This window comes from Scyliorhinus canicula, chromosome 13, assembly GCF_902713615.1.
Source record: "Scyliorhinus canicula chromosome 13, sScyCan1.1, whole genome shotgun sequence".
Taxonomy (NCBI): domain Eukaryota; kingdom Metazoa; phylum Chordata; class Chondrichthyes; order Carcharhiniformes; family Scyliorhinidae; genus Scyliorhinus; species Scyliorhinus canicula.
In genome coordinates, this window is record NC_052158.1 from 135,350,259 (window position 1) to 135,370,666 (window position 20,408).

The 20,408-nt window shown below is 45.3% G+C and overlaps 1 protein-coding gene across 2 annotated transcripts in view; it reads right to left on the reverse strand.

The window, feature by feature from the left end:
- LOC119975939 (collagen alpha-4(IV) chain-like) overlaps positions 1–20,408 on the reverse strand; it is a 244,340-nt gene that overhangs the window by 153,666 nt on the left and 70,266 nt on the right. For both annotated transcript variants that reach the window (XR_005462836.1, XM_038815903.1), the window contains exons 5-8: positions 8,273–8,407; positions 7,605–7,649; positions 7,186–7,302; positions 1,949–2,017 (exon numbers count right to left, since the gene is read on the reverse strand). Coding sequence is in view for 1 of the 2 variants with exons in the window: in XM_038815903.1 (XP_038671831.1) it covers positions 1,949–2,017; positions 7,186–7,302; positions 7,605–7,649; positions 8,273–8,407 (366 nt within the window). In the remaining variant the exon portion in view is untranslated. The remainder of the gene's footprint in view (positions 1–1,948; positions 2,018–7,185; positions 7,303–7,604; positions 7,650–8,272; positions 8,408–20,408) is intronic.

A 20,408-nucleotide genomic window follows, 5' to 3' on the forward strand; every position in this document is an offset into this window, starting at 1 on the left:
ATATCCACTGTAAAGTCTGTAAAGATACTCATCTGTAATACAGAATCTCTTTAGATGGAGATGAACTTTACTTGACTTTAAATGGTTCTGGACATTCTCAGATGGCATTGAACATGTGTCTGGGTGTCATCCATAAGAGCTTCTCATGGAGTTCCTTGTTCCAAAATTGAGCCAACGACAGTCAGCAAGTTTTAGCAGACTATCACGTAACACCATAACAAGTAGGAGCTTATCCTCTTCATCACCAGCACAAGTATTATTTTCCTTTCTGTGGAAAATCAGCTGGTCAACAATTTCTTGGCCAACCTTTGCTAATTCGCCAAGCTTCCTCTGTTGTAACGTTTTGTAAGATTAGGCTGAAATCAAATTCTGGTTGGTTTGACAATTAAAGTGATTCTTACTGAGTTACATTGCCCATGTTTACGTGCTTTTACCAACAAGTGTGTCCATAACATTAAGGTAAAGCAGGCAGGTGAAAGTAGACCATTTAAAAAGTAAAGAAGTTTAATATGAAAGTGTGTGCATGAATTATAGGTATGTGAACCCATAGATTAAAGCATCCAGCTAGCTCAAATACAGTCTGAGCATATAAGACCATAAGGCGTAGGAGCAGAAGCAGGCCGTTCGGCCTATCAGGTCTGCTCTGCCATTCAATGAGATCATGACTGATCTGATTTGGTAATCCACAGCTCCACTTTCCCACCTTATCCCTTGATTCCCTTACTAGTCATATAGTTTGTGTTCTATATTAATTTCACAGCTGAAGATTCTTCAACTGATTACTCGTGGTGTAAATGCTAGAATTCTTTTTCAAACAAATAAGCTGAGCTGAACAGACTTTGGAGATCAAAATTAGAAGCATAATCTCATTTTTTGACAATTGTCGAAAAAAGCGCACTAGTAAGTTCAATCATAATCATCTACATTATTTTACTAATTTAACTGTTCAAACAAATCTACAACAATACTCGACCACAGATCTTCATCAAATTAACGTCCTTGTAATCAGTCTTCTGAGGTTGGAAGATTAGCATAGATTTGATATTCTTCAGCTGTTCCTGTGAACTCCAACCACAATTTTTACCTATTGCCTCCTATTTTCCTTCCCATTCAGAAACGGTGAAGGCCACTTTTGTGCCTTCTGTGTCTTTCTCATGCCTTTTAACACTTTTGTTCTCAGCTACCTGAATCATGTGGATGCAGCAAAATGGTCTGCCTTAACTGGATTCACATCTAATTCATGAAGTACTTACTGTTTTCCTATGATTTCTTCCTCCACCTCAATACAGTCAAAGAAACATTACAGACGATTCAAAATGGCGCAAAAGTATTTAAGTTATCTACATAGATCAAATTGCACTCTATGCTTCAATACAATTGAGTTACATGTAATATTTACTGTACACTTTCAAAGTGAATCAAATGACCAGAGAGGATTCTATACAATTCCACTCCCCTCAGTTCACTATGGCTGAAAGGTCTTAGACAGCAACCTTCCCCCATTGCACCTCTTTGTTAGCTTTTATCCTCAATTGGTGGTTAAGTCAATACTTGCACTGCTGTTATTTCTAAGTGTTGCCACACTCTTTTCCCAGAATAGTCCCTCACCCTCCTTTTTTTTCTTTTGTCTTTTCTTATGGAACCTGCCCTAAGTTAATAGTAGAGTTTATATAAAAGTTAGCTGGTACAATGATGATATAAAAATTGTACTCTCATTCGCTATGACTCCAAATATTCAATAACAATTCCAACCATGCTAATTTGCAGAATACAACAGTGACAAGAATAATACAGCAAGGGCACAAAAAGTGTAGTTTGGTCCATAAGTGCATTCTATCAACAAAGTTCAAGACAGGGCTTAGGCTGTCATTTATTTTCCTCCCTTAACTACAATAGAAGGAAAAGCAAAATAAGGAATAATAACCAATGCTTTAAACTGAACACTTACCGGTAAACCCCTATAAGAAAATGTAGCAGTTATGGAATCTCCTTTTGGCCCTTTTGGCCCTTGCATTCCCTGCAACAAATATGGCACATGTTTTATATGACATTGCAAAACCAAAGAGCATCACCAACATTTTCTGACAAAAGCAACTTACTGTTCGTAACAAAAGATACTCATGCTCTAAACCTTAATTATAACCCAATACAAAATATTCATCTACTATATATTAAAACCTTCACATAGGACGCACTTCCCATGGGTATACCTGTATATTTTCTTTCTATGCTATTTCCAAAATATTTATTTGATGCACTAAAACTTTGTTTCTTTAATATTTTTGTCGTCATTTTCAGTTATACACAGTGAAACTTTGCGTCCAATATTTGCAGCACATGCAGTTCTTACGTACATATAATCATTTTTGGTGTTTCCTCCCCCTTTCCCTTCTCCTTGCCCCCTCTCCCTGACCCCTTCTTGGCATCCCCCTGTTTCGTTCAGGGTGTTCTGTCCCTAGTACCTATTTTACCCTCCCCATGTTCCCTTTATTTTTCTGTTGCAGGCCTTGTGGGTTCGGGGTGGGGGGGCTACCTCTGAATTTTCTCCTCTCTTCCTCTCCCTTCCCCTTAGAGTTGTGTGTTCCTGTCTGTTTTCTCCTGTCTCTCGCTTTTTCTCTATTTGCTGTTGGCTTCAAACAGATCTTGGAGCAGGCCGACAAACTGCCCCCATGCTTTGAGGAAGCTTTCTTCCGACCCTCGGGTGATGTACTTCATCTTCTCCAATTTAATACTTTTTTCAACTTAGAAACTAGGAGCAGCAGTAGGCATTTCAGTCCTTCAAGCATGTTCTGCCATTCAATATGATCATGGTTGATCCTCTGTCTCAATGCCATAATCCCCTTTCTACTTGATTCCATTAAAATCTAAAAAATATTATCTATCTCTTTCTTGAACACAAAGAGTGACTTGGCCTCCTCACCCTTCTGTGGTAGAGAATTCAAAAGGTTCACTACCCTTTAAGTAAAGACATCTTTCCACATCTCAGTCCTAAATGCTCTTTCTCATATCCTGAGACTGTGTTCCCCAGTTCTAGATTCCCCAACCAGGGAAAGCATCTTCCTTGTCTGTCCAGCCTTGTTAATTTTATATGTTTCAACCAGATCTGATCTCATCCTTCTAAACTCGAGTGAATACTGGTCCAGTCAAACTAATTTCTCCTCATTGGACAGTCCCACCAACCACGGTTTCAGCCTAGTGAACCTCCGCTGCACTCCATCTATGGCAAGTATATCCTTTTCTAGATAGGAAGACCAACACTGCACACAATACTCCAGGTGTGGTCTCACCCAGGTCCTGTATAACTGCAGCAAGACATCCCTACTTCTGAACTCAAATTCTTTTCCAACGAAGGCTAACATACCATTCGTCTACCTAAATTCTTGCTGCAAGGACATCCCGATACCTCCACACTTCTCAATATATCACCATTTAATTAAGCTCCTCCTTTCAGTTTTGCACACGGAGGTGTATAACTTACCATTTAGACACACTGTACTGCATCTGTCATATGTTTACCCATTCGCTCAACTTGTCTAAATCACCTTGAAGCTTCCTTGCATCCTCCTCACAACTCACAATTCTGCCCACTTTAGCATTGTTAATAAACTTGTAAATGTTATATTGGGTTCCCTCATTCCGGTTGTTTAAATATCGTGAGCAGATGGGGCTCTAGCATTGATCCCCATGGTACCCCAGTAGTCACTTCTTGCCTCTTGGAAAAAGACCCATTTCTCTACTGATATCCTTCAATTCTGCTCCCTCATTAGACGCTTGCTGTCCTAACATTTCTAGGGGGTTACTTGTGCTCCTTTTTGTGAAGACAGAGCCAAAGTATGTGTTCAATTCTTGTGCCATTTCTTTGTTTCTCATTATAATTTCCGCATCTTCTGACTGAAAGGCACCTACATTTGCCTTTACTAACCTTTTTCCCTTCACATATTTGTAGACGCTTTTACGGTCAGTTTCAATGTTCCCTGCAATTTTACTCATGTTCTATTTCCCCCCCTTGATCAAATTTTTTGTCCTCTTTGGCTGAATTTTAAAATGCACCCAATCCTCTGGCTTGCTGTTTTTTTTTCTGGCAATTTCATATGACTCCTCTTTGGATTTAATATTACCTTTTGCCAGCCATGGTTGAGCCACTTATTCCTAGTTGCTTTTCCAGTTGCATCTCCAAAGCACAACCTGTGTGAACATTTTTGCAAGATACCCTTCTGCTGCCACTACATGCTGAAGAGCCATCTGAAACTTCTCAACACTCTTAGCCACTCTAATGAACCTTTGCTCTCTTTTTCCCTCAGCTGTTCACTGCTTCCCACGTTCACTAATCCCACCTCCCTTCCGCACTTCTGCTCTGCTCTTCACTGCCACCCAACCACACCACTAACCAGCTTCAATCCTGATAACTGTAAGCATTGTTATTTTACTTGAAGCCAGTTTCTGGGTGACAGGCAGAAATCCGGGTCTCCCAAGATATAGCAAACCAAAGAAGAAACCTTGGAGAGGTGACCAAAAGCCTGGTCAAAGAGGGCAGTGCCGTCAATGAAGTGAGGCAGAAGTGTGTGGCTGAGAATAGTGATGCAAAGAGGTCAGAGTCAGAGCAAAGGGGAAGGTAGAGATATGGGCCGGGATTCTCCCCTACCCGGCGGGGCGGGGGGTCCCGAAGTGTCAGAGTGGCATTAACCACCCCGGTGTTGGGCCGGCCCATAGGTGCAATTCTCCGCACCTTTAGGGGCCAAGCCCTCACATTGAGGGGCTCGGCCTGCGCCGGAGTCCCACTCCGCCGGCTGGCGTGAACGGCCTTTGGCGCCACGCCAGCCGGGGCCAAAAGGACTTCGCCGGCCGGCGTAAGTCCGCGCATGCGCTGGAGCGTCAGCTTCTGCTGACGTCATACCGGTGCATGCGCAGGAGAGGGGGTCTCTTCCGCCTCCGCCATGGTGAAGGTCAGATCGCCCCGCGCCCCCCCCCCCCCCCAGGACACCGGAGCCTGCCCGCGCCGCCAATCCCGCCAGTCAAGTAGGTGTTTTGATTCCCGCTGGCGGGAGAGGCCTGTCAGTGGCGGGACTTCGGCCCATCGTGGGCTGGAGAATCGCCGCGGGGGGTCCGCCGACCGGCGCGGCGTGATTCCCGCCCCTGCCAAATCTCGGGGGGTGGAGAATTCGGGACAGGGCGTGGGCGGGATTGACGCCAGCCCCGGGCGATTCTCCGATCTCCCAGAGGGTCGGAGAATCCCGCCCATGGTCTGTAGCAAGTTAAGTAGATAAAGAGGAGTGTGGCCATGAAGAGAACTGAAAGATAAGAATTTCTACTTAAGAGGTATTGCGAACAAGACTTGGACAGCTGGCTGTTGGATGAGCTGAAGTTTAATAAGTAGAGCTACGCAACACAAAAACAAAATACTTTAGATGCTGAATATCTGAAACAAATTGAGAAAACATTGGAAATACTCAGCAGTTCAAGAAACATCTGCGGACAGAGAAACAGAGTTAGAACATAGAACATAGAACAGTACAGCACAGAACAGGCCCTTCGGCCCTCAATGTTGTGCCGAGCCATGATCACTCTACTCAAACTCACGTATCCACCCTAGACCCATAACCCAACAACCCCCCCTTAACCTTACTTTTATTAGGACACTACGGGCAATTTAGCATGGCCAATCCACCTAACCCGCACATCTTTGGACTGTGGGAGGAAACCGGAGCACCCGGAGGAAACCCACGCACTCAGGGGGAGGACGTGCAGACTCCACACAGACAGTGACCCAGCCGGGAATCGAACCTGGGACCCTGGAGCTGTGAAGCATTTATGCTAACCACCATGCTACCCTGCTGCCCTAATGTATCAATTCGACGACCCTTCATCAGAACCGGGAAAAGTTGGAAATATAATAGGTTTTAAGCAAGTGAAAAGGGGGAGGGTGGAATACAAACAGAAGAAAGGGTGTGTGCTAGGGTGGAAGGTAAGAGAGATTGAATGACAAAACAGGTGGTGATGGAAGCCGAAGGTCAATGGGACAAGTAAAGAAGCAGAAATATGTCGAGAGAAGCTGTGAATATTAGAATGGTGAACAGATTCCATACAAAAGCAAAAGCAAGAAAAAAAAGAGTAAAAACTGAAACTTCCAAAGAAAAAGAGAACAGAATTGGGGCAGTGATTAGACTGACTTTGTTGAACTCAATGTTGAGCCTGAAGACTGTAAAGTGCCGATCGAAAGGTGAGGTACTGCTCCTCGAATTTTCATTGAGCAACAGAATATCGATAATTCTTATGCAAATAGATTGAGTTATGGAATAGTTGGGTGTGGAGATGGCAAATGGCACAGAGGAAGGATTCAGTGACTTATGGGGAAAGAGCATATGCTACTGAGCTGGAGCCTTTGAAATAGTGGAGTCAAAATATAATCTCAGAATCAAATAGGACGTTGAGGTTTCAAACAGTTAGGTTTTGAGGATGAATAGTGAAGAGCTAATCAATGAGGGATTGCCTACTCCTGTTGCTAGTTCTTATAGAACACAGATACATAAAATGCAGAAGGAGGCCATTCGTCCCATCGAGTCTGCACTGACCCACTTAAGCTCTCACTTCCACCCTATCCCCATAACCCAATAACTCCTCCTAACCTTTTTGGTCACTAAGGGCAATTTATCATGGCCAATCCACCTAACCTGCACGTCTTTAGACTGTGGGAGGAAACTGGAGCACCCGGAGGAAACCCACGCAGACACGGGGAGAACATGCAAACTCCACACAGACAGTGACCCAGCGAGGAATCGAACCTGGGACCCTGGCGCTGTGAAGCCACAGTGCTATCCACTTGTGCTACCGTGCTGCCCTTATGTTCCTATGAATGTGGATGTTCAAAATGAGATTGGGGTGGAAAAGTCTGACATGTACAAGAAAATTTTAAAAATTAACAATGCAAAAAAGCCAATCAACCCAATGGCTCATTCTATCATCCTATCATCAGGTTCTTTGCCAGGATCTCATTAAATTTCATCACCTTTCTCTCTAGCGCCCCATCACTTTATTCTCCTGATTGAAAAGTGTATTCATTCCCCTTTGCATTGACTTCATTCAATCAGTATTTAATTCTGGAGTTGGTGATACGTTTTCCATATCTTAACAACTTTTCCGCCTGAAGATATGACTCCTTATGATTAGATTCCATAAAGATTTCCCTACCGGTAAACCAGGTCTTCCTGGAAACCCTTCACTTCCAGGGAGGCCAGGGTCTCCTCGAGATCCATTGCAGCCATCCAGCCCAGGAGGTCCCCGTGCACCTTGCAGTCCTGGAAAACCCTGAAATAATCAACAATTTAATAAGTTGTTATGAAACCATTTGCAAGTATTATTGTATGGTGCTGAGCTTCAGGAACTTGGGTGGAATTTTCTGCTGCGGGATTTTCTGCTCCCAAAACCAATGGACTTTTGAATGGCTCGCCACAGTTTACAGCCCAAGCCGCTCCGTGACCAGGCCGTAACAGTCAGCCCTTAGTTTCTGACTAGACCATCGGCAGATCAGGTCAGTCTATCAGTTATAAATGTACAGCTAAAAAATACATTATGGTTAACAAGTAGAAAATGTTTAAATAAGTACTCACTGGAATGCCATCCAATCCTAGAAAGCCAGGAACACCAGTCGGACCCTGGAAAATGAAAAACGTTATAGGATTGTGCAAAGTATTTTCTCTCCTTTCTCTTTAGCACAATTAACAGGAAAAACTGCTGATCCACTCCCGCTCTTCCACCAAAGCTGCTCTAGCACAGCACCGGAGCAGCCCAGGGCAATTCTGGAGATTATCAGACATTCAGAGTATAGTTCTTGTTGCTGTTATCAAATGGTAATTAAATACAATTGAATGTTTTTTCCCCCCCCTACCTAAATTTGCAGATCCTTGAAATATCATTGACCCTGTCTTCAAATGCAAACAAGATTTTTAAAAATCCTTTTATAGGATGTGGGCCCTGCTGGCTCGGCCAGCTTTTGTTGCCCATCCCTGATTGCCCTGCAGAAGGTGGAGATGAGCTGCCTTCTTGAGCCGCTGCAGTGGGTGTAGGTACCCTCCTATTAGGCAGCACAGTACCAATGATCCAACAATAATACCTCTAAAGATAAAACCCAGTTTGCTGTTCACTTGACTAGTTCGAAAGTGCCAGTTCAATCTGATGTATTTGTATGTTGTTGCAAGTTGGCAATAACTGGGTTACTAGCATCATATCAGATGGTGGTAATACATATTGCATGCAGCTATGTTTTGTTTCATCTTACTCTATCCCCTTTTATTCCAGCAAATCCAGGTGATCCACGATCTCCGTTCTGTCCTTTTAATCCTGGTGGGCCTCGTGGTCCTTGAAGGCCGGAGGAACCTTGTGGGCCATGTCTTCCCAATGAGCCTGGCTGGCCCTGAAGTTAATAAATAAAATGTTTGCATTCTCCTTCAAGAAAGCAATTTTGCAACAATACAAAGCTCAACAACAAACTTTCTCCGCAGTTCAGTTCACTTATCTCGCTTGCATCACCTAGAACAGGTACAGAGAAGAGTGCCTATGCTTCTCCATGGGTAAAACTGAAGGTAATCAAGTTTAATTCTTCCCCAAGTTTTATATAATTTACTTTAGGACAACTCTAACTAACCCACACAATCTCCTGATGAGAAAATCTACCTGCCTTCCACTAAAGGACATCGAGCAAAACTCCGGGTCACATTCCTTAAAACTTACCTTGTACCCTGCATTGTTCATTCTTGACCAGTTACTTTCGTAAGTACACATTTTCATGGTTTATCAATACGGAAACCAGGATATTCTACAATGTATTTGATCGCCTGTATTTGGACCTTTCCTTAAAACTCTCAATTGCATTTTCAATCAAATATTCATTCAAATATTCTTTAAATGTGCTATAATGGAACGGCAAAAAGCTTGGCACTTGTATAGAATTTTATCACATCTCTCAAAAAAATGCCCAAAGGAATTCACAGACAATGGGGGCATGTTTTCTTTTTGCTACTTTTCATTCCATTGAGCGTTTTCTGTTTTATCTGAATCCAAAGAAAGATATGTGCAAACTGGCAAAATTTCTGTTTCTTTATAGTCTGCAGACTCCTTTTTCATATTTATTTCTGGTCTCAAGGCAAAGTCAAAATATTTGCATTTGTTTACAGGAAATTGTGTGTGACAGAAAACTTGAGCCATACCCAAAGAAACTGAAGAGAGTAACATGATGAAAGATAATTTGACAGCACACCCATTCTCATTTCACCTTGACAACCAAATTGTGGATTTGCATCAGCTTGCAAAACCGACTATGTTTTAAGGTTAGTGCAAAAAGATGTCAGTTTTGATAAATATGCATTTCTACTGACTATATTATACCGTCAAAAAGAATGCAATTTGCAGTCAAAGCTTTGTAGTTGGAGGACAGGGTAACTTGCTTCTTACATATTCACATTCCTCTTACTCATCGAGCAGTTGTTTTTTTTCTATAATGTGTAGCTGCAGATGTAATCTTTCGCTTTTGCGAACAGCAGCTGGGTTAAGTTAAAAAGGCTATTATTCAGGCTACGGTTCAAGACTTGGTTGGTCAAAGTGATCTGAAAAAACAAAATCCTTAATTCCCTTAAACAACTATGAAAATGCTTCATTTAAAGGCTTCTTGTACAATCTAATGCTGGGCGAATTTCAATAATATGGGAATATCAGTCCTGCAGGCATTGGCATGTAATGTGAAAGTTGACAAATTGCATTTTCTTGGGAAAGGTCTTCACATTTTTGTTAAACAAGTGGATCTATTTCCTAGACAAGACCACTCTCTAAAGATTTAAAAAGTTAGAAGGCAAAGCAAAAAGCATCACTGTCCCTTCTGCACAGAATTCCCACTGTGCTCCAAATTCCCGCTACTCACACTCACTCTGGTTGTGTCTCACTCAGGATGTGCTCCCTCCCACTGCTCGTGCGCAAAGCCCTAACTACTGAGCTCTAATTGCTAATCAACGGCATCTCTGGTCCGACAAAAATAACTTTACAAGTGTGCGGTGTTATCCCTTCATAAAAATCTTTAAATGATGATTTTTAAAATAATAAAAGTTAATTTCAATTTTTTTTACATTTCTTTACAATTTGCAGATTCTAGTTTATCCCCATGTGTATTTTCTATTTCTTGATTTTCTTATTGAAAAATAATTGAAAAATGAATCATAATCCAAACTTTGTATATCCTGATTTGCTGTCTGCAGGAATGCTTCATACGAACACACAATCAAGGAGTAAGGGTAGGACCTTCAGCCCCATGAGCCTGCTCCACTATTTAATAAGGGCCAGAATTCTCCAGTTCACTTTTCCCACTGCCTGCGCACCCTGCCTGCGGGTTTCCCAACTGCGTGGGGTGGCTTCAATGGAAAATCCCATTGACAAGTGGTGGGAGTATATAATCCAGCAAAGCGATTGGGGGAACTGGAAAGTCCCGCCCAAAATCATTGCTGATCTGATAGTAATCTCAAATCTCCATCCCACCTACCCCGACAACCTATCACCGCCTTGCTCACCAAGAATATATCCACTTCTGCCTTAAAAATATTCAAAGACCCTGCTTTCGTAACCTTTTCAGGAAAAGAGATCCACAGACTCACGACTTTCTGAGGGAAAACATTTTGCCTCAGCTCCATTATAAAAGGGCAAATTCTTATTTATAATAGTGACCTCCTAGTTCTAGCTCCTCCCATACATTCTCCCCATCAAGACCCCGCAGGACTTTATTGATCAGGTCCCCTCTTACTCTTCTAAATCCCAGTGAATACAAGCCTAATCTGTTCAACCTTTCCTCATGAAACAATCCACCGATTCCAGGTATTAGTCTGGTCATTAGCAGATCAGCATTCCCGATGGCTTCACCTTGCAGGACACCACAGTTCCCCTATTGATGGCGTCAGTTTCAAAATCATGTCAGAATAGAGAAAATCAACCTGTTAAAGAGCCTGCTAGACCTTTTCTGAGCAGCTGCCTTTGGGGTTAGTAGGTAGCTTCATCCCTTTGTCGTAGACTGCAAATTTCAGGTCAACATGTCTAACCAGAAGTACACTAAATAGCACGATCTAACTCGGGAGATAGGTAAAATGTTGATCATAAATAATCGTGATCTGTTCCGTAAGAAAGTACCACACCTGCGCAGCTGTTTTAAAAATGTTAGAACTGCTAAAGTGAAATGAGCTCATGTTTTACACCCTTGCGTGATTACAGGTATGTGTTTGTAACATTATGGCATGCAGTGGTAAATATTCTGTCGGAGCCCACCAAAGCAGTTTTGAAATGCGTGATCTGGGAGAGGAGCTACACTGCACATGAAGAGAAAAGTTTCCATCAAAAGTCATATTTTCAGTCAGGAGGAACATCGGAACAGGTAAGCAATTTAGTCCCTCAGGCTTGTTCTTCCAGTCAATGAACTCATAACTGATCTGTATCCTGACTCCATCCACCCACCTTAGTTCCATAACTTTCATACTCCTGGCTAGAAGAAAAAAATGTCAATCCCATATTTTGAATTATTAATCGAGCTGGCATTTATGATTTTTTTATGGGAGACAGTTCTACACATGCATCATTCTTGGCGGGTGAGGTAAGTGGGTACGTGCATAGGCAGATAGGGTGGGTGAGGAGGCAATCGGAGAGGTAGATAGGGCTGGGGGGGGTGGTCAGGTCACGTCAGCGGGTAGTTAGGTTTGGGTAGTCAGGTTGAGGGAACAAATTGGATGCTTAGGTTAGTCATGTGTGTACTTGGGGGAGTGGGTGGTTTAGTGCAGAGTTGGCGGGTCAGGGAGGGCTAGTTCTGTAGTCACCTAGGAATCAGTCCAGGTTTTAATCTGTCTAACATTTCCTGGTTAAATATTCAGGAAAGTATATCAGAACTGTTTAAAGTCTCCGACGCTAACTCAGAGTCAGAGGCATTCATGGAGGGTCCCAGGGAGCAGAGGAATTGTCCATCAGAAACTGACACTTGTCAGGTAATTCTCATGTTGGTCCATGCGTCAGGTCTTCCACAGGATCCTGACGCACATCTCAGGTCGTACACTCGGTCTCCAACAGGTGACCCAATAAATGTAGAGGTGTCACTCATCCGAATTGAAGGCTCTGGCCAAATAAGAGTGCAGTTGGTGCAGTGAATGGACATGAGCATTGGAATGGTAATCCTTTCCTGTCAGAGGCACTTTGCACCTCTGGAAGATAAATCCTACACGTATCTTTGTATACCATGTAGATCCTACAATTACACTCATAGTCACTTTAAAAGATTTACATATTTGCTGCCCTCACACACCAAAATCTGCATGTGCCCTTTTGAAGCTCTCTTCTATCATATGTCCTTGTTTAATCAAACTCTACCGATTGGATTTATGCTGCTAAGGTGGCAGTGATTACACTGAAAAGTTTGTGCTAGTTTGAAAACCAGACTGTCATTGAACAAAACCTGTGCTTTTACTGTCCAGTCTAGATGCTTTGAAAAGGAGTAAGTTGGTCATCATGCTGAAATCAAGTTGCAAGTGTCTCAGCAGCTTGTTAGAGTCCATTGCCTTCACCACCCTTGCATTCAAATCATTTACAGTCATTTTCTGAGTCTGATTATTTCCGTCAATCAGAAACAGTTAGAACTCCTGCATCAAGATTGAGTACAGCATTCCTTAGCCATACACTACTCAGTCAACCATTATCCGCAGTTTCCTCTGTTTCAGATGCTGTAAATCTTATCTAGGATACCCATGACAGTAATACATCCAGGCTATCTTCTTTACATTTATACACATGTACTGTACATACTACATATATTTCTATATTTATTACACATTATCGGGGTGAAATTTAACTCACTTCACTGGTCTGCAAAACAGGCTGGTAGCAAATCGTATCCATTATAGACAACAAGTTCATTGATGTCAAAGAAAGATGAATAATGGCTGCCAATTCACGACCACCCATTTTTCACTCAAACTGAAGCTGAATATCACCCCCTATATTGGCACTGTAACTGCTCGAGTACTTTAGATCACCGTCTGCAAACCTTCTACAAGGTAACTGAACTGCAAGTAAACACTGTAAGAAATGTGGGAATCGTGCAGTGAAAACCAACTACTCAAGTGTCACTTCAAGAGCATAGGACTAGGAGGAGACCATTTAGCTCTTGCCTCTTGACTCTGGTCATGGCTTGATCTGCAACCTCGCTCCATGTGTTGGCTACATATCCCTTAATATCTTTGGATTTATTTTTATTTGTCTGTTCATGTGATGTGGGCTTCACTGGCTAGGCCAGCGTTTATTGCCCGTTCCTAATTGCCCTCGAGAAAGTGGTGATGAGCCATCTTCTTTGAATCGCTGCAGTCCCCGTGATGTACATACACTGTCAGGGAGGGAGTTTCAGGATTTTGACTCAGTGGCAGTCAAAGCACGGCCGATACAGTTCCAAATCAGGATGATGTGTGGCTTGAAGGGGAACTTCCATGCATCTGCTGCCCTTGTCCTTGTAGGTGGTAGAGGCCATGGGTTTGTAAGATGCCATCGAAGGAACCCAGAAGACTTCCCTCAGTGCATCTTGTAAATGGTACACAATGCTGCCATTGTTCATCGGTGGTGGAGGGAATAAATATTTAAGATGGTGAGTAGTTGCTAACAAGCAGACTGCTTTGTCCTGGATGGATCGAGCAGAAACCTGAGCCTCTGAATGGCTCTTGTAGCTAAAGTATTACACATGGCTAGTCCAGTTCAGTTTCTGGTCAATAGTAACCACCTAGATGTTGATCGTGGGGGGATTCAGCAATGATAATTTGTAATGCCTTTGAATGTCAAAGGGAGATCATTAGATTCTCTCTAGATTCACATTGGCTTAGGTTTTGCTCGAGCTCCTTGATGCCACTCTTGGTCAAATGCTGCTTTGATGTCAAGGGCAGTCACTCTCGCCTCACCTCTGGAATCCAGCTCTTTTGTCCATGTGTGGATCAAGGCTGTAATGAGGTCAGAAGCTGAATGGCTCCTGCTGGAACCCAAACTGGGCGTCCGTGAGCAGGTGATTGCTTTGGATAGCAAAAATATATCAATCTCAGGTCTAAAATTTACAACTAGTCCAACATTAATTACCATAATAGGAAGGGTGTTCTAAACATCTACCCTTTGTATGTTCCTAATTTCACTCCTAAAGGTTCTGGTCCTTTTTCTTTTGGCTATAGCCTCCAGTGCCAGACCTTCTAACTCGAGTTAGTTTGCCCCCTTAGTATCTTGAAAGCTTTGGTAAAATCACCCTTAATCGTCTTAATTCCAGGGAATTCAATCCTAGTTTGAGTAATCTCTCCTCGTAATTTAACCCTTGGATTGCAGGTATCATTCTGGTCAACATATGCTGCGCTCCTTTTAAGATCAATATATCCTTCCTAAAGTGTGGCATCCAGAATTCTTATTCCTAGGTGTGGTTTAACCAGGGCTTTGTATAGCAAATCATAACTTCAACTCCTTTCTATTCTAGTCCTCTAGACATAAAGGCGAGAATTTTTGATCATTTTCTATATCCTCTTCATGGTATTTTAGTGATCTCTAGACGTCCAACTCTGTTTTGACCACTACTGTTTCTAGTTTGCACCATTTAAAATTACCCATGACCTAAGAATAACAACAGAACAAAGTGTGTGGCCTCGTATTTGCCTGCACTGAAATCCATTTGGCACAGTTTTGCCCATCAATCTTAATCAATCAACAGCTCTTTGTAACATCATGCTTCTGTCTACACTGTTCACAATGCCCCTCATCTTTGTGTCATGGGGAAATTTGAATATGTGATTTTCTATGCCATCATGAAAGCTACAGCCAATAGTTGAAGCCTCAACATAGACCTTTGCGGGACTGTCACATCCAGTCAATTAGAATATGAGCCCATTGGCCCTAATCTACACCTACTGCCACTCCGCTAACTTCCAATCACCAATCATGAGTTTCAGCTTTAGAAAACAATCTCTCATGAGGAATGTTTCTCAAAATGTGTTTTGGAGATCCATATATATTCTCTTGGCTACTACTTTACTCACCTCAACAAATTCAATGAGGTTCATCAGCCATGACCCACCCTCTACAAATCTTGGGAGTAAAGTCACTAAAACAGCGAAATCTGATGGTACTACAACCACAATTTGCATTTATGAAGTACATTTAATGTAGTAAACTATCCCAGAAATAAATAAAATTTGATGCCTGGCCACATAATGGGATATTAGAATAGCCAACAAACAATTTGGCCCTAGAGGTGGATTTAAAAGATTGAAATGAGGTGGTGAGCCAAGGGGTTTAGGGATCGATCCCAGATCTTAGGACCTTGGCAGTTGACGGCATCGCTACCAATAGTGGTGATGGAACCATCAATTCAGCAGACACATGTTTCCGATATGAATATAGGCTTTAATCTACTTACTACAGAGCCAGCCTGTTACCCGTTGATGAACTCTCAGTGAACTGCAGGCTGACTCTGGACAAGGGTATTTATACAGCAGCACTAGGGAGAGGAGTCATGGGCGGAGCCAAGGGTGGAGCCCTGTACAAGCTCCTGAGCATTCCCAGAGCTACTGCCCCTAGTGGTCGGATAACGCTACTGCGCTTACAAAGATATAGTGTGAATTATCATGTTACATTCACCACATTCACCCCCTGCAAAAAATAAAGTCCGGCGGCGGTGGTGGTCTACAAAGTCAGTCTGTCCAGTGGTCGAATTGTCCACTGTGATCTGCGGAGCACCGAGGTTGCAGCCTCTTGCGGTGGCTGGATGGGTGTTGTGTGCTGGGGTACGATGGCGTACTCCAGGGAGGGCTGTATCCGAGCTTCATACTCTCCTGGTTCGACCGAGGACTGGGGGCGCTGGAGGCTGGCCGGCGAGGGTGCGCGGAACTGGTGGAGCAAGCCCGCGGGCACGGGAGTGCGAGGGGGCGGCAGCATGGCGTGTAGGTGAGAGGTTCTTCTGTGCGGGTAGAGGGGGCGCTGGATCTGGCGGGTGCCAGATGGCAGCCGTCAGGGAACTCGACGAATGCGTACTGGGGGTTGGAGTGGAGCAGGCGCACCATTTCAACAAGGGGGTCGGTTTTGTGTGCCCTGACGTGTTTCCTCAGAAGTACGGGGCCCGGTGTCCTCAGCCATGCCGGAAGTGAGACCCCCGTGGTAGTGCCCCTGGAAAAAATGAAGAGCCTCTCGTGAGGGGTCTGATTGGTCGCTGTGCACAAAAGGGACCTAATAGCGTGGAGCGCGTCTGGGAGGACTTCCTGCCACTGGGAGACTTGGAGAATTCTAGACCGGAGGCTCAGTAGGATGGTCTTCCAGACCGTCGCGTTCTCCCTCTCCACCTGCCCGTTCCCCCTGAAGTTGTAGCTGGTAGTCCTGCTCGAGGCAACGCCCTTGTCGAGCAGGTACTGACGCAGCTCGTCGCTCATGACGGATGAACCCCGGTCGCTGTGTACGTAGCTGGGGAAACCAAACAGAGTTAAGATGCTATGCAGGGCCCTAATGACTGTGTGGGAGGTCATGTCGGGGCACGGGATAGCGAATGGGAAACGGGAGAACCCATCTACGACGTTTAAAAAGTAAACATTCTTGTTAGTTGAGGGGAGTGGCCCTTTCAAATCAATCGCGAGGCGTTCAAAGGGCCTAGAAGCCTTGACCAGGTGGGCCCTGTCTGGTCTATAGAAGTGCGGTTTGCACTCCGCACAGATCGGGCAGTCCTTGGTGACCGCTTTTACCTCCTCGTTAGAGAAAAGCAGGTTTCGGGCCCTGATGTAGTGGGCGAGCCGGGTGACCCCCGGGTGGCAGAGGTCATTGTGGATGACTTTCAATCGGTCAATCTGCACGCTGGCGCATGTCCCGCGGGATAGGGCATCAGGAGGCTCGTTGTGCTTCCCGGGTCGATACTTAATGTCGTAATTGTAGGTGGAGAGTTCGATCCTCCACCTCAGAATTTTGTCATTTTTAATTTTGCCCCTTTGCGAGTTGTCAAACATGAAGGCAACTGATCTTTGGTCGGTGATGAGGGTAAACCTCCTACCTGCGAGGTAGTGCCTCCAGTAACGGATAGCCTCCACAATGGCTTGTGCTTCTTTCTCGACTGAGGAGTGTCGGAGTTCTGAAGCGGAGAGGGTACGGGAAAAAAATGCGACTGGTCTCCCTGCCTGATTTAAAGTGGCTGCAAGAGCTACCTCTGAGGCGTCGCTCTCTACCTGAAATGGAGTGGATTCATCCACCGCCCGCATGACCGCTTTGGCAATGTCCTCCTTGATGCAGTCGAAGGCCTGGCATGCCTCAGCTGACAGGGGAAATCGTGTGGCCCTAAAGAGTGGGCGGGCTTTGTCCGCATATTGAGGGACCCACTGGGCGCAGTAGGAAAAGAAACCCAAGTACCGTTTGAGGGCCTTGGGGCAATGGGGGAGGGGAAGTTCTAAGAGGGGGTGCATACGGTCCGGGTCTGGGCCCAGGACTCCATTTTCCACGACATAGTCTGGTTAGTCTGGTTGTGCGGAAAACGCATTTCTCCTTGTTGTACGTGAGATTCAGTTTCTGTGCCGTTTGGAGAAAACGGTGGAGGTTGGCGTCATGGTCCTGCTGGTCACAGCCGCAGATGGTGACATTGTCCAAGTACGGAAACGTGGCCCGCAGCCCGTACTGGTCCACCATTCGGTCCATTGCTCGTTGGAACACCGAGACCCCATTAGTGACACCGAAAGGGACCCGGAGGAAATGGAAGAGGCGGCCATCGGCCTCAAATGCCGTGTAGTGGCGGTCCTCCGGGCGGATTGGGAGCTGGTGGTATGCAGACTTCAGATCCACCGTGGAAAAGAGCCGGTACTGGGCAATCTGGTTTACCATGTCTGCAATCCTGGGGAGGGGATACGCGTCGAGGAGCGTAAATCTATTTATGGTCTGACTATAGTCGACAACCATGCGGAATTTTCCCCCGGTCTTAACGACCACCACCTGAGCTCTCCAAGGACTATTGCTGGCCTCTATAATCCCCTCACTGAGAAGCCTTCGGACCTCTGCTCTGATAAATACCCTACCCTGCAGGCTATACCACCTGCTACGAGTGGCTACGGGTTTACAGTCCTTTGTGAGATTGGCAAAGAGAGGAGGGGGGGATTCGCAGCGTAGCGAGGCTGCAGATAGTGAGTGGGAGCAGGGGCCCGTCAAAGCTGAGAGTGAGGCTCTTGAGGTTACATTGAAAGTCTAGGCCTAATAAGAGTGGCGCGCAGAGGTCGGGCAAAACGTAGAGTTTGAATTTTGAGTAGCTAGCGCCTCGGATTGTGAGTGTCGTGGCGGTGCGCCCCTGGATCTGGACCGAATGGGAGCCTGAAGCGAGCGAGATAGTTTGCTGCACGGGGAAAACAGGGAGCGAACAGCATCTTACCAGGTCTGGATGTATGAAGTTCTCAGTGGTCCCGGAGTCGAAGAGGCATGGCGTTTTGTACCCGTTGATTTGGACCTCTGCCATCGAATTTCGCAGATGCTTCGGGCGTGATTGGTCCAGAGTGACTGCGCTGAGTTGCGGGTAGCCGGCAGCTCAATCAGCTGTGCTGGAGTGGCCCCGTGATGACTTCCCTCTGAGTTCATAGTCGTATGCTTCCAATGAGTTGTCCGAGCGTGGAGATGCAGGTCGGGCCCGTGGATCGCATGTGGCGGGCGGCGAGGAAGATGGCGTCCAAAGTGGCGGCCCCCATGAGTCGCACTTGGCCGGCCGCGTGGTGGAGGTTTGCCAAGATGGCGGCCCCCATGGATCGCACGTGGTGGGAGGGGGCAGAGTCGGGGCATAGGCCGCAGCGTTTCGGGCCCCGCGGGCCTGCGGGTGTGAGGAGCGATTACTTCGTGCCGCTGGGGAGTTGGAAGCTGGGGCCCTTTTTGCGAGGCACACTCTTGCGAATGGCCTTTCCACCCGCAGCTGCTGCAGGTCGCATTGCGGGCCGGGCAGTGCTGCTGCGGGTGCTGATTCTGGCCGCAGAAATGGCAGGCTGGAGCAGCATAGCGGCTGGCTGGGGCAGCATGGTGGCTGGGCGGCCGCGTAGCACAGGCCTGGGGGAGACATCGACATATGGCTAACACATACCTATATTTATGAAGGGAACTAGACATGTTATGAGACCACTCAGTGGCAGGAAAGATAATGGAATCCCTATTAAAGAAGAGAATAGAGAAACATCTAGAAAACAAAAATTTAAAGGGGAATTTTCCATTCCAATTTTCCGGGAGTGGGATCAGTGGTGGGGCGGAAAGTCCGGCAGGATTTCCCATTCCGATTGTCCCCGACCCCCGGCCAATGACATAGCGGGTATCCCGACATTAAACGTCAGGATCTCTGTTTGGATAAATCTAAATGTCATTATCAGGCCTCTACGCATCATCGTTCACCCCTGTTAAATTGCCCAATGAAGTCGGCATGAGGGTATGACAAGGGTGATTCACAACAGATCCCCCATGGGTGGGTCCACTGGGAGGGGAGTTTCATCGGGGGGGGATTCCGTTTGTGTATGGGGAGCGGGAAATCCCATGGTGGTGGTTCTATTTTTAACTCTTTGGCCAACATTTTCCGTCTGTTCACACCAGCGGGAATACAGTTTTGGCTGAAAGCTGTATTCTCCATTCTCGCTGGCAGCAGTGGCGGGGAGAACTTGGATCGTAAAGTCCCGCCCTTTGTATCAACGATCTTAAAAAAATCACATTGCTGCCCGTCCTTGAGGCTCATCACTCCCCCCCCCCCCACCCCTTTTCCCGTTCGCTGCGCAACTCTGCCGAAAGGTGAGGAAATTCCACCGATAACATATAGCCAACATGGATTTCAAAAGGACAAGTCCTGCTTGAGCAACTTCTTTACCCAGAGAGTGGTAAGAATGTGGAACCTGCTATTGTAGGGAGTGCTTGAAGTAAATAGTATTGACGCTTTTAAGGGAAGGTTCAATAAACATACGAGGAAGAAGGAAATAGAGGATTATATGAGCATCCCTTATCCGGAATTCCGAAAACCAAAAAAATTATGAAATCCGCAATTTTTTTTTAGAGCATCGCACTTGCGCAGTTCCTACCATTCTGCATATGCACGGTTCCCAATGTGCGCCGCATCTGTGCAGTATATTCCAAAATCAGAAAAATTCCAAATCCGATACACACTCAGTCCCAAGCATTTCGGATAATGGAGGCCCGAGTGGACTATAAACTTCAGTATAGATTGGTTGGGCCGTATGGCCTGTATATCCTGTGTAACCCTATCAATGAGGGTTTCAGATGCATACGAGCTGAGGAGTCAGGTAATATTATGGACGTAGAAAAATACAATTTTAGTGGTGTCGCAGATATGTGGTTGGAAGCTCTTTATGTGGCCAAATACGACATTAAGGTTGCAAACAGTCCTATTTAGC